We start from the raw sequence: 13,585 nt of genomic DNA on the forward strand, positions 1-13,585 counted from the left end.
GCTGCTACGAACTGGAGACGCCCGACTCTCTTTACGGTTCGGTGCCCGTCATCTACGGCCACGGCACCGCTCACACCGGTGGCGCCTTCTGGTTGAATTCGGCGCAGACTTTCGTCGACGTCAACTACGACGGCGGCGATGTGAACGCTCTGTTCATGAGCGAGAGCGGCATCGTCGATCTGTTCGTGTTCCCCGGACCCACACTGCAGGCGGCCGTCCGACAGTACGGCATCCTCACTGGCACCGCTCCTCTGCCGCAAATCTTCAGCTTGGCTTACCACCAGAGCAGATACAGCTACTTCACGCAGACCGATTTGGAGTCGGTGGTGAAGCGACTCGACGATGCGGATTTCCCGGTCGACGTCCTCTGGCTGGACATCGATTACACCGATGCGAGGAAATACTTTACGTGGAATTACACGGCCTTTCCGCAGCCGGACAAGATGATCGCGAAATTGGATGATCAGGGAAGGCAGCTGGTCGTCATCATCGATCCGCACATCAAGGTGGAGAAAGGCTACAGGGTGTACGACGAAGCTCTCGAGAACGGATACTTCGTGAGGAACGTCAACGGTAGTGTGTTCGAGGGCGATTGCTGGCCCGGCCTCAGCAGTTACATCGACTTTACGAATCCTCACGCTCTCGATTGGTATTCCTCGTTGTATTCCTATGCGAAGTTTCCGCACGCCGCATCCAACGTGTACATTTGGAACGACATGAATGAGCCGTCCGTATTCAATTCGGACGAGAACACGATGCCCTCGAACGATGTGCTGCATTATGGCAACGCGAAACACAGGGACGTCCACAATTTGTACGGTTTCAAGCAGACGGAGGGCACGTTCAGAGGTTTGCTCGAGAGATCCGATTATAAGAGACGACCGTTCATCCTCACAAGGTCGCATTTCGCCGGTAGTCAAAGGTACAGCGCCATATGGACGGGTGATAACGTGGCTAGCTGGGAGCACCTTCGCATCAGCATCCCCATGTGTCTGACGGAAGCGTTGGCGGGCATCAGCTTCTGCGGCGCAGACGTCGGCGGTTTCGTCGAGAACCCTGACGAGGAACTGCTCATCCGCTGGTACCAGCTCGGTGCTTGGCTTCCGTTCTTCAGGGCGCACTCGGACATAAAGAGCACACGTCGTGAACCTTACCTGTACTCGGCCAAAACTCAGGCGATATTCCGCAAAGCGATCAAACAGAGATACGCCACCCTACCGACATGGTACACCATTTGGTACGAGCACGAAAAGCTCGGTGATCCGGTGATTCGACCACTCACCTACCACTATTCCGACGACGCTAAAACTCTGGACATCGACACCGAGTTCATGGTGGGTCGCGACATCCTCGTCATCCCCATCCTGGAGAAGAACCAGAAAGTTCTCGAGGCTTACGTGCCGGAGGGCGATTGGTACGAACCGGAGCGCCAATTGCTGTTCCGCGGAGGACACACGCATCCCGTCCAGGTGAACTCGAGCGATCCGCCGGTGGTGCTGCACCGCGCCGGCAGCATCCTCTTCAGAAAGGACAAATCGCGCAATTCCACCGCGCACATGATCGACGACCCAATTACATTGTACGTCTTTACGGACGAGCACGGTGAGGCATCTGGAAACCTCTACTTTGACGATTTCGTCGGCTACGAGTACAGAAACAGCGACACCTACTTTTACGCACGTTTCACATACAAGAACGGCTCTCTCGCTCAGCACAAGATCGACGCGCAAAGCTCTTTCCCGAAACCGGCGATAATCGACAAAATGTTCGTCTACTCCATTCCCACCGGCAAATCGACAAACAATAGCAAAGAGCAGGTCGTCTCCGTGCGTGAGATCAAAGTCAATTCCAAAATCAGCATGTAAATATTCCGACCACGATTGACAGTTGATAAATAAATTGATATGAATTAAATTGTTTGTTGTTTGTTGTTTTTACCTGCTTTTCGGTGACCTGTGCAGTTTTCGGTCCGACCGGTTGATTGAGGGCGACGGTCAAATTGATGACGCGACTCTTGATGTTCTCTGCATCTATCGACCACAAAGTCTGCTTGAGATCGGTCGTCTTGCGGCCTTCGTGAAAGTCGAGGAAGAACTTGGAGCTGGTGAAGAGAAGCGTGAACAGCTTGTCGACGTGCAGAGAGATCACCTCGTTCATCAGCTGCTTTCCCTTGTGCAGGGCCGAACACACGGGACTATCGAAACACACACATATCAACAATTAAACACAAACGTTCAAATAACAATAATATCATATGTGTGTGTATGTGTGAGAAAGAGAGAGTGAGAGTGTTAATTGATTGCGGACTCTTTTCATAATTATTAGTTCATAATTAAACGGGATAAACAAGTATCAATCGGTTCGCACGCAAAACAAAACAGGAAACGACGGCATGCTGCAAATACACACGGTTAAATCAATCAAATCAAGTCAAATTAATATTGAGAGCATGTCAATAGAAAGATAAATCTAATTGGAAACTGCTCTGCTTAAATAGAAAATACGCAAGTAAAACCGAAAATATTAATTAATTGGAAAGGTCTAAATCAGGTAAGTTTGTTTGTTTGCTATTTTCTTTTTTTTTTTTTAGATAAGATGAGGAGGAGTGAGTTGCCGTTTTTCAATCGATTGTGTAAATAATAAAATAATACGAGTAGTCAACGCGAATAGGTGCCAACAAAGTCACCTAAATTTGTACGCTTGTGTGTATTAATTAACGAACAATAACAATAATTGGCCGCAGCGGCGATTTCTCTCGCTCTCACTTTATGTATGCAGCATGTAGTTACGCAACATTGCGCAATAGAACGTGAAAGGAAGGAAGGAAGGAAGAAAAAGAAGTTGCTGTTGTTGTTAGTTTTGGTGGTGATCTGATCTGATCTGCATCGCAAGACTTACTATAGCTTCTCGTCACTGGATGAGCGACTCGGATCGCGGGGATGGTTCATGGGTTCATGGGAATTCGGGGTATCGGGGGGATCGAGTATCGGAGGATCATGGCTACATCTAGCAGGTGATAATGATTTAACGGTCCTGAAATAGCCAGAGAAAAGAAAAAAAAAACAGAACAGAACAGAAAGAATGAAAGAGAGATAATACCATCATCATATTATTAACGATGACTTCCTTCATCATCATCAACTACATCATTATCTTTGTTGTTGTTGTTGTTGTTGCCGAGGCAACAAACACTCACTTGTCTTTATCGTGATCCGATTCGGTGGTGTCCGAGAAATCCGTCGGCATCTGCTGACTGCTATGGCCGGCCACGTCCAGCTCCTGCTGGAAGATCTCGATAATTCCTCCTCCTCCTGTACCGTTCCCGTTTCCGTTCATGATCATCAAATCCTGCTGATTGGTTCTCGAATCTGAGGCGGATTGCGATTGGTTGTCGTCGTCCAGCTTGCTGTCCTCGAGGATCATCTGCTGGTCGTTGCCACCGGTACCGTCCGCGTTGCTCGCACACTCCTAAATACACGACGCACGCCACAAACACACACACACACATCAATTAGCACATCTAATCGCAATTGTGTTGTTGTCAGTTGTTGTGTCGATGATTCTCACCTCAGAGTAAGACTCTATTGACATTCTGCCGGAGAACTTTTCGTCTTCGGTGCCGGGCGCGATGTAATCCTCATCGTCGCTGGTCAAACCCAACTCTGCTCCGTACGAATCGTGAACCTGGAAATAGAGAGAGAGAAAAAGAAAACGATGATGATGATGAGCAAAAATCTGTCCAACTGAAGATGATTCGTGGATGAGGATTGTTGGACTTGATTCTCTTACGAGCTGCCACATCTCCTGCTGATTCATCGGTCTGTCCATGAGGGCGTTCTGCCAGACGCGAAAGAGCATCAAGTAGGTTTTGTCGCGCGCGACGAAACTCGTGAAGAAGAACTTGTCGTTTCTGGTCGCTATCAGAACGGCATTTGGAATGACGAGTGCAGTCTTCTCCTTGGTGATGGCAGTCACGTCCTTCCATTTCACCGAGACGCTCGTCTCCCAGCCGAAGATGTTTGCGTAGAACCGCAAATAGTTTTGTGAAACGTACAGCCGTCCCTGCACCAAGATCTCCTTTTGCAAGGCGCACGAATAATCTGCAAAGAAGAAATAAAACATGATTTTTTTACCTTTTGCAATGAAGATTATGTCCGTCCGTCCGTCCGTTCGTTAGCGTCGAATCTTGTGCAGATTACTTGTGCACCAAACAAACCACAAACAAGTAACGAATTTTACCAGTTTCAAAATTTATTTTCGTGCATTGGAATAATCGATTAGATAAAACATTATCAGCGCGCTCTTATCGCAACGAGACGAGACGAGACGAGACGAGAGGGTTATGATGATTCCGAACGAGTAAATGACGAGTAAACAGTCGTGTATATTCATTCGTTCGTGCGCGTTGCAATGTGTTTTCAATTATGCAAAGAACTTTGAGAGGAAATCAGTGGGTCTCGGTTCTTGCGTGTCCTTAAAGTACAGCATGATGGTGCCCTTCTGCTTCCAAAAGTTGACCGTCTCTTTCAGTTCCATCTGCCCTTTGATTACAAGCATATCGATGATGCGGACGTCGGTGACGTCGCGATGCTTGTCGAATTGCTCGCGCAACTTCAGCTTGCAGTCGTCCAGCGACTTGGCGATGTCGTACTTGTGCACCACGTACGGAAGCTGCCTGTACCAGGCCTTGTACAAGCTCACCACCCGACGTCGAGCCTCCTCACGACTCAACGACAGAATCGGTCGCGTCTTTTGCGCCACCGATCTGGATCTGCTGCACATCTCGCAATCAATCTCACTTTCTTCCTTACTTCTTCACTCACCAGACAGACGGACGGACGGACACCCGTCAAATCTTAATAATTTAAAAAGCGAATATACACGTTGCTAAGCAAACAGAGTAGAATTTCAAATTGATGCGTAATTATCTAAAATTATGTACGAACACGTAACATTAGATAGCGCGCTTCGTTTCATTTAATTTCAGTCGAAAAAAGGAGACTTTAACTGCTCGACACGTATAGTCGTTGGAGCGTGGAGCGATAAAGAAGCAACGATTAAGGGGGGGAAAAGAGAACATATTTTTCCGGTCAAATTGTGGTGACTTTTGAACCGTACGTACGTATACTACGTACCTACGACGAGCCTCTCGTCGTCCGGTGCATCCTTGAACGTCTGCTTGAAATCCTCGGATCTCGACTTGTACGTTGGATAGAGCACACTGAACCAGGCCGTCTTCTTCTTCGATTTGCCCTCCTTCTTGTTGTTGTTGTCCTTGGTCGAGCTGCCGCCGGTGCTTTCGCTCCTGTTGAAGTCGGGCGTCTGGAACTCGTTCACGCTGCTCCTGCCAGATGAAAGGCTGAAGTCGGCAAAAGGATTCTGCAATCCAAACACAATTAGTTGGATTTCGTTTGAACAACACAACAAACGTACTATAGGTGACAGATCATTCTTGTTGAAGAGCGGTGGCTCCTTGAAACTGGTGCTCAGATGTATCTCGCTCCTGGGAGAATGATCTCTTTTGGTTTGTGGCTTCGGTGAGGGCCTGGGGCTGCTGCGGGGACTCGAAGTGGGGCTGACAGATCTGCATATATGACATTAGATTATATTAATACACACTTGCTCAGTCAATCCAATCGGACTCACCTATTGTTATCACTGGACATGTTATGCGAGGACAGTGTCATCTTCATAACACTTAGCTCCTGGATATTGCGTTTGTTTGTTGGGAAAACGTTAAGTTGAACTTGCATCTTTTTTTATGTTTTATTTAATTTATTTATTTTTTTTTGTACTCACATGTTGGTGCATCTCGTTCGCAGAGTCCTTGCGGCCTTCCTCGCCTCACTCGCTACTTCTGCTCTATGCGAATCCCGGAAAACATCACCATCTCTCCTCGCTCTTCCTCGCCAATCGTCTAGCTGTCTGCCGCTGCTGTCACTGGCTGTCACAACAACAACTGACTGCTAATGACAAACACGAACAAATATTGTCGTCTAAACGATGACGGCTGTCAAAGTGCTTCTTGTTTCCTATTTGACAGGGGGACGACGACTGCTTCTCTTCACCGTCGAACGTAAACTAAAAAACCTTGAACAATTGTTTTACTGCTGCTGTTGCTACTGCTTTCAACAATAATTTTCCCCTCCAACTACTGACGAACGACTACTGTCTGCCCGCTTATCGCACGAAATATTTTTTCAAAAGGGGGCTCATTTAAAAAAAAAAGAAACATCGTTTACCTTATCGAATCCACGCGATTATCCATACATTCTTCCATGCGAACCACTTTTTCCTATACGAAAATACAAAAAGAAACATCAGAATTTGACGTTTGTTTCATTCAGCGGCGTCGGCGTCGTCGTCATTGACATTTCAAAATGTTTTTTTTTTCAACATTTTATTGATTGGACGTCGCTGTCAACGTCAATTTGAACATTGGCACCAATTTGCAATTTTTGAAATCGTAACGATATTATCTCAGATTAATCGAATTGAAGAAGGCATATTTTTTGGCGAGAATTGTTATGCGAAAATTGCAAAACGTCAGTTTGGTGAAAGTTATTGCGTTCAAGTTACGCACCGATTAATAAATATCTGTGCGATTCTATCACAGTTCTTCGTTTAAATAATTGTTTAAGAGAGAGATAGAGATAGATTTTGAATTTGGCGCGTCCGGTTGGTTGGTTTTGTTATGGTCAATGGTGCCAACGGGGAGAAATGTGGCGCGAGGAACGGCGACGTCGAAGTGCGTGCTTTTTGGTTGAAAACAATCGCGGCGCGAGGGTACGTCGGAGGTTTGCCGATGCGAGAGCGTGTGGCAACAGTGCGGACGACGACGAGTGGACGAGAGTGTGTGTGTGTCGGAGGAAGAGAGGAGAGAGACGCCATAAGTATAAGCGGCCGAATTGAAGAACAGCACCAAACAGAAGCAAGCGGCGAAGAAAAGCAACAAAAAAAAGCATAGAGAAACGCGAGTTTTGCGTTTTGTTTCCGAGTGACTCGCGGTGTTCGGTGTGATATGATAAGTGCAGTTTATGGTTGTTACTTCGGAGCGGATTATCGTTGTATTTCTGCCGCCCCTTTTGATCTCTCAACAGCACCGCCGCCGCCGCAGCAGCAGCAGCATCATCATTCGAAGCCGTGGACGACGTCCTCGAAGACTCTCGCAGTGTACAGTAGTAGCAGCAGCAGCAGTTGCATCAGAAGCACGCAACCACCAAAAGGATGCCGAAAGGTAAAATACAAAGTGCATCATCCGTCGTCGTCGTCGAATATGATAAGACATGTATCCTTTACGCTCTCTCTCTCACTCGCTCGCTCGCAAATACGTACGCATCAGTCCGTCTCTGTCGCACTCGCACGTTCTCCGGAAATTTCCGGATTCTATAAATACACACAAACACATACGCATCGGCTCTCACCAACCAAATACACATATGCAATTAAACTGAACGTGTATGCGTGCACATAAATGCGGAGTGACGGCAGAGGCAGAGGAGGCAGCATTTTCGCGTTTCCTTTTTCCCCCCTTTTTTCTTCTTTCCAATGTGACTTGTTTGTTTGTTGCCATCCTTTCTCACTGCACTCAAACGACCGACCCCCCTCCACCCTGCAACAATGATTTTAGCTTGCTTGTATTTTCGTTTGTACGTGCAATATTGTTGAACGGTGTAAAAAGATACACGTGAGAATGTTTGATTTTCCGGAAGTGCAGCACGCGATTTCTGTTATCCGTGGCATCATCTCGCATCGCATCATCGGATAACTCGCGCGCGCCAATTGGACGTGAGAGCTGGCGGCAGGTAAACAACAAAAACGATCATCATCTGCGAGAATTCAGAGATCTCTCGGATCATCTCATTTCAAGCGCAAATTAATGCTTACGTTCCAACAAGAAGAAACAAATGAAAAAAATGGAGGCAAAAATGTGGTGGTGATCATCTCTTTTGTTCTCGAACCCCTCGCGACCCTCGCTCTTTTTTTTTTTTTTTTGTTTGGCCGGTCACCGCCGCCGCTGCGAAAACAAGAAAGGCAGATCGGTTTGCCGCCTTTTTTCCCTCCCGTAACTGTAAACAAAGTGTATGTGTCGATGCATGCATAGTTACGTAATAACAATCACGGCCGCCTGTAGTTGTAATGTGCTTTCTTTTTTTATTTTTGCTGCTGCATTTTTAATTATATATATGTTTTATTTATTGTTGTTTCAGTTTTAATGCGGTGGTGAGATGAGCTCCGCATTGAAGCCACTGACCACGACGACGACAGCAGCATCGGGTCAGGTAATTCCCGCGCAGACAGCAGTCAGCAAACAGATGCATCCGCAGACAGGCCCTGGGCCTTACAGCCAGCAGATTCCACAGAATCTGGTCAACATGAACCCCAGTCAGGCGCACAACCTTTCCTCCCACAATCCGAATCCCCATCAGAACCATTACTCCCTGAACATACCCAGCTCATACCAGCAGGCGCCTCAGGCATCCAGCCACCCGGTGGCCAATCAGTCCCACATGACTGCAGTCTCCTACAGTCCACCCAAGAGTCAGGTGTACAACCAATCATATCAGATGCAGCACTCTGCCAACATCCCAGCCTCTCAGAGTCTGCCTGCCACTCAAACCCCAGAGGATGGTAAATCCCATCAAACCAATGGCAGCGCAGACTTTAAGCCCAAACCCAGCTACATGTTGGTGGGCGCCAATCAGGATAACAAGAAGGATGATGGCAAGGTGAAAGTGTCCCCAGAGAAGCAGCCTCCAGTGGAAGGTGCCAAACAGGAAGCAATAAAACAAACCATTGAGCCAGCTGAAGTCCCGCAGAACGTTTCTGCCACTCCCATGCAAAGGTATGCTAAATTAATTATACATATATATACATTTTTGTTCATTTCGTATTTATTTACGTTTGCAGCATTGCTATTGCAACAAATTCTCCCTGTGCACCTACGAGCACGACGTCTAACGATTCTTCGACAAACGTTGCCCAAGCGGCGACAGCTTCAAGTACAAACACTGTGTCCCAAACGCCAGGTCCCACCATAGTGCCTCCAGTTTCGTCCGTCGATTTGACGAAAAGCGAATCACCATCACCACCACCACCACAACAACAACAACAACCGCCGCCGCCGCCAACAGCAATAGCTGTCGCAGCAGTGGCAACAGCATCTGCACCAATACCTCAACAGCAAGAGCAGCAGCCGGCGGCAGTGGTGGCTGCGGAAGCGACGATGGTCGTCGTCGACGTTGCAAAGACGGATAGTTCAGCGAGCAACTCGCCCACCAGCACCGCAACGTCTTCCGGCTCAAACACACCGCCTGCCTCAACGAAACTCTCTGGTACAAGCACACCGCTATCTGCCTCAAAATCAGAAGATGCAACACCTCCACCAGCACAGCAAAAACAAGTTGATGATGAGCAGCAACAGCAGCAGCCATCGATAACGGAGAAGAAGCCGGCGGTAGCGCAGGAGGCGCAGAGCACAACGGCCGACGTGCCCGAGGTTGTGCCCACAAAACCGCAGAAGGAACCGACCATCGCCACGTCGTCCCCAACAAAACCGACGCCGTCTCCGATGAAATTGGCTACGACGCCGAGGACGCCAGCTCGAAAGACCAAATTGGCTAAGCAGCAGCAGCAGCAGGAAGAGTCTCCGAAGAGCTCGAAGACGTCAACATCGACTTCGTCTGCAAGCAACAAATCGCCGGGCGGCAAGGCGAAACGGATTCGTACCAGGACGCAGCCATACCAGAGTCCGTTGCCCGAGCTCGAGATCATTTCCAAAATGACCAACAACTCGACACCCAAATCGAAGAACATAGACGAGAAGCTAATCATCTTCTACAAGTAAGCATTCACTTTTAACATCATTATCATCTGATTGTTTTCGTTTTTATTTTTGCAGATATGAATTCTTGGCTGTGAGGAACCTTGAGGGAAGCTTCTACATTTGTCAGGCTGTGCAAAACGTTTATAAAAGTTCGCCGAAAATCCGGATCCGCTGGTTGTCGCAGGAGAAGGGCGAGAAATCTGGCGAGATCTACATACCTGACTTTTACGATACGACAGGTATAGTAGTAGTAATAGTAGCAGTATAAGAGTAATATGAATATTAACGGTATTGTTTTTTTTTCTTCTTCTTCAGATTTTGACTGTATATTGACCAATTTGAACTTGGAAAGAGTGGATAAGAGCAAATTTCGGCTGCCGCCTAAGGAGAAGGACCGCACCGACAACATCTTGAAGAGGGCGATCGCCGTTGAAAAGGGCGAAGCCACAAGTCTCGACGATTCCCTCACAGAGGACAATCCCGATGGCCGTAAGTAGATACGCCCACTTGTCCACTTATAGACCAGTAGAATTATCATCTGATCGTCGTCATCGTTTGTTTGCTTGCTTGCAGTGGATGTGTCTCTGTACAAAGATGAGGAGCAACTGAAGAAGAGGCGCGGCACGAAACGCAAATCGAACACGAAGCTGGATGCGACGCCCACCAGGTCGTCCTCATCGAAATCTTCGCCAGATGGCAGCAAACTGCGCAAGTTTTCGACGAGGACGAGCTCGTCGTCTGCTTCGAAGAGTAGAACAAATTTGCGAACTCCACCCACCAAGCGAACAACGTCCGAGAAGAAGGTGACGACGCCTTCGAGCGCCGGACGAGCGGAGCGCGCCAAAAGGAGGAGCGGTCAGGACTCTTCGACCTCCTCGACCAAGACAAGTCCCGTCGTGGATCACAAGAAGGCCAAGGTTTTGGCGAAGGTTGTCAAGAGGACGGCCGTCCTTCCTTCACCGAAACCCGCGACCACACCTAAAACTACCGCCGGTAAGATTTCGTTTTGATTCGATTTCGAAATACGCTGTTATTATTATTAGTATTAGTATTATTAATGCGCAATATATTAATTTCCAGTCGTGACAAAGTCTGTGAAACAACAGCAGCAGCAGCCAGCGGCGGTCGCGTCTACGTCAAAGGCCAAACAACCCCCCACGAAGGTGGTGACTCCGCCCACGCGCAGGACCAAACGAACAAGAAAATAGAAACGTCCCCCCCTTTGACGTCGTCGTCGCCGCCGCCTCCCACACGATTGATGTCGAGATGACGATGACGACAACCGGAAGTGTCCCGTATGTCCGTCCGTTGCTTCGCCAAAGACGACGACGACTACGCACGAAGACCGATGAACGGACGACGCATGTAATATATATTGACTATATATGTATATATATATATATTTGCGGTGAATTTACGGCATAATTTCTTTTCGCGCGTGGTTGGTTTCTCCAAATTTTACATATTTTCACACCTTGCATTTCTTTCTTTCGTCTCTCCCGTTTGTTTATCTCAAACTACCACCACCACCCACCCACCTGCCCTCCTTTATTTCGACCACAAAAGTAAAAGAAAAAAAAATTCGTTTGCGTCTCCTGCGAATTATGTAAATACAACAAGTTTCAATATTATAGATTCAGATAAAGAGACGACGTTGATTTAAATGATGGTTGGTTGGTTGGTTGGAAGAGTGAGAGAGAGAGAAGGGAGCGAAACAACAAATGATGGAAGAAAGAAATGAATGTCGGCGCGGACGGGACGGGGCTCGCGATTTGTTATTAATGTTTTCCCCTTTAATTTCTTTGAATCAAATGAATCACACACTCAAAAAAAAGAGATGAAACGCGTACAAAACAAAAATGAAACAAAGTTTATTCAATATATTATATATATACATACATACAAACGCGAAGAGTATGATGTAGAGGAGGACGAGGGGGAGAAGACGGTTTAGTTAGATAGATATTTCAAAATATTCAAGTTTTAAAATATTTTGAATTGGATTATTATTTGTTTTTTATTTCTTTTCTAATTACATTTTTTTTATTTTAAGTATATATATATATGTATATTGACGTAGCAGGCCGTGCCTCGTCCGCTCACCACACTCGCTCACACTCCAGCCCTCTTCTCTGCTCACAGCAAAGGTCTCATCTCTCTCTCTCTCTCTTCCAACCATATCAACATCAAGAGTGCCATTCATATTCTAACGCACAATATGCACCCTTCTCACACACACACACACACACATATATATGTATGTATGTAATATGTATAATTTGAAAAAGAACCTCTCAAACTCTTCGCACATTACATCTAACGAAGCTGATCCTTCTTAAGTTATGACTTGTTCATTTTGAAATTTGTGAATCAAGTGTGAGAGTGTTTAATAAAGGTTTTTTTGTTTTGTGTAAGAGAGAAGTTTGCAATTTGTAAGTGTGCGTGTGCAGTTCAAGTTGTTGTTGTTGTTTGAGGTGAGTGGTCTGTCAATTGTGCGAAAGGTCAATTCCAATAGCTCATTCAAATTATATATATATATATGTATGTATTACAAATGCACATTCATTTAATTATTAATTTTCTTATAAGAATTAGTTTTCCTTTTTTTTTGTTTTTTGTTTTGTTCTTAATAGTTTCTAGAGTTACTATATATTTCATTAGGCTTATGTTTTGTATTATATTTTGTTTTTCAAGGAAAGATACGCCTACTGCAATATATGTATATATACATACATACATACAAAGAGAGAGAGAGAGAGAGAACACATGTATGTACAGACATGTGAATCTGAAGACATTTGAGTGCATTTTTTCTTTGTTTGGGTGAGAGTGATGGTGCTGCTGAGGATGTGTGTGTGTGTGTGTGTGAAAATCCGGTACAGAATGGAAAAAAAAAGAGTCTATATATATATTAATTATAATTATTATTAATAATATTATTATTAAGAATACATTTCTTGCGACCAAGGTTACAAATTAGTTTTCCTTTAATTTCCCCATCAACCAACCAACCAACACCATTACCGCGCACGCACACACACACCACCACCACCTTATTGACCAGTTGCCTTGACTATAAGCATTTCTTTTATTTTACTTATCGCTGTTCTCTTGGTAACGTGTCTTCTGTTTACATTGTAGTCCAGGCAACGTCATCAACTATCTACCAAGTTGTATGTAATAATGACGATGTGATGTGATGTGTGAGGGCAAAACGAGGGCGTTAGAGTGAGGAAGGTGATGATGAGAACAAACCCTTCTCTCTCTCTGTGTTTATAATATTAATATGTAAATGGTTTTTACCTTTTTCTTTTCTATAGTAATATTAATGATAATAATAATAAAATTTAAAAGAAAATCCATTGAAAAATCTTACAAAAACGAAAGAATCATAAATATATATTTATTAGTTTAAGTAAACAAAAAAAAATATGTATTAAATAAGTATATATGTACATTCTTATATATATATATATCACTTTGCCACGCACGAGTAAATATTACTTCTTTTTGTTTTGTTCTGAGAGAATAAAATCCTATTTTTAAGATACTTTCAATTTCCTTTTTTTTTCACTGCATTTCTTATGAAAATAACAAAACAATGAAAAAAAATATTTATCATGGAATAACGATGCGGGCGATTGGTAATTGCGTAATTTTCAGCTTTTCTGTTTTTCAATTTCTACAGCTCGTAGCAGAAGACTCGATGATAACACGAAGATGTAAGTAGGCTCGTTGGAAAGGTGAGACATTCAGCTT

At 45.3% G+C, this 13,585-nt stretch overlaps 2 protein-coding genes and 2 pseudogenes across 3 annotated transcripts; 2 read left to right on the forward strand and 2 right to left on the reverse strand.

Annotated features, from left to right (window-relative positions):
• Positions 1-7: 7 nt before the first annotated feature.
• LOC108563128 lies at positions 8-1,914 on the forward strand (annotated as a pseudogene).
• A 24-nt stretch (positions 1,915-1,938) lies between these two features.
• LOC108563124 (GRAM domain-containing protein 1B-like) lies at positions 1,939-6,422 on the reverse strand (the record flags this gene model as incomplete). Its single annotated transcript, XM_017921715.1, has 9 exons — positions 5,800-6,422; positions 5,647-5,705; positions 5,434-5,584; positions 5,136-5,379; positions 3,745-4,100; positions 3,568-3,684; positions 3,197-3,468; positions 2,899-3,033; positions 1,939-2,194 (listed from the first exon to the last, which is right to left on the reverse strand). Coding segments are annotated over exons 1-9 (1,602 nt in total), but the record flags the coding sequence as incomplete, so codon positions are not given.
• LOC108563127 lies at positions 4,319-5,128 on the reverse strand (annotated as a pseudogene).
• Positions 6,423-6,518: 96 nt separating the features above from the next.
• On the forward strand, positions 6,519-12,242 carry LOC108563125 (nucleolar and coiled-body phosphoprotein 1-like). 2 transcript variants are annotated; one of them, XM_017921716.1, is made up of 7 exons: positions 6,519-7,237; positions 8,211-8,845; positions 8,911-9,843; positions 9,902-10,065; positions 10,142-10,315; positions 10,400-10,819; positions 10,907-12,242. In XM_017921716.1, exons 2-7 carry the CDS (start codon positions 8,229-8,231, stop codon positions 11,032-11,034), a joined length of 2,436 nt encoding a protein of 811 aa, XP_017777205.1. In that variant the 5' UTR covers positions 6,519-7,237; positions 8,211-8,228; the 3' UTR covers positions 11,035-12,242. The 2 variants fall into 2 exon arrangements, with proteins under 2 accessions (XP_017777205.1, XP_017777206.1); XM_017921717.1 differs by lacking the exon at positions 6,519-7,237 and adding an exon at positions 7,703-7,805.
• Positions 12,243-13,585: the final 1,343 nt, after the last annotated feature.

This window comes from Nicrophorus vespilloides, unplaced genomic scaffold (genome assembly GCF_001412225.1).
Source record: "Nicrophorus vespilloides isolate i.1.1-1 unplaced genomic scaffold, Nicve_v1.0, whole genome shotgun sequence".
NCBI lineage: Eukaryota > Metazoa > Arthropoda > Insecta > Coleoptera > Silphidae > Nicrophorus > Nicrophorus vespilloides.

Excerpts from the sequence above, each read along its gene's own strand:
- LOC108563125 (XM_017921716.1), top strand. The coding sequence starts at position 8,229 with ATGAGCTCCGCATTGAAGCCACTGACCACGACGACGACAGCAGCATCG. Across the intron at positions 10,066-10,141 it reads TGACTTTTACGATACGACAG|ATTTTGACTGTATATTGACC; the intron begins GTATAGTAGTAG and ends CTTCTTCTTCAG. Across the intron at positions 10,316-10,399 it reads AGAGGACAATCCCGATGGCC|TGGATGTGTCTCTGTACAAA; the intron begins GTAAGTAGATAC and ends GCTTGCTTGCAG.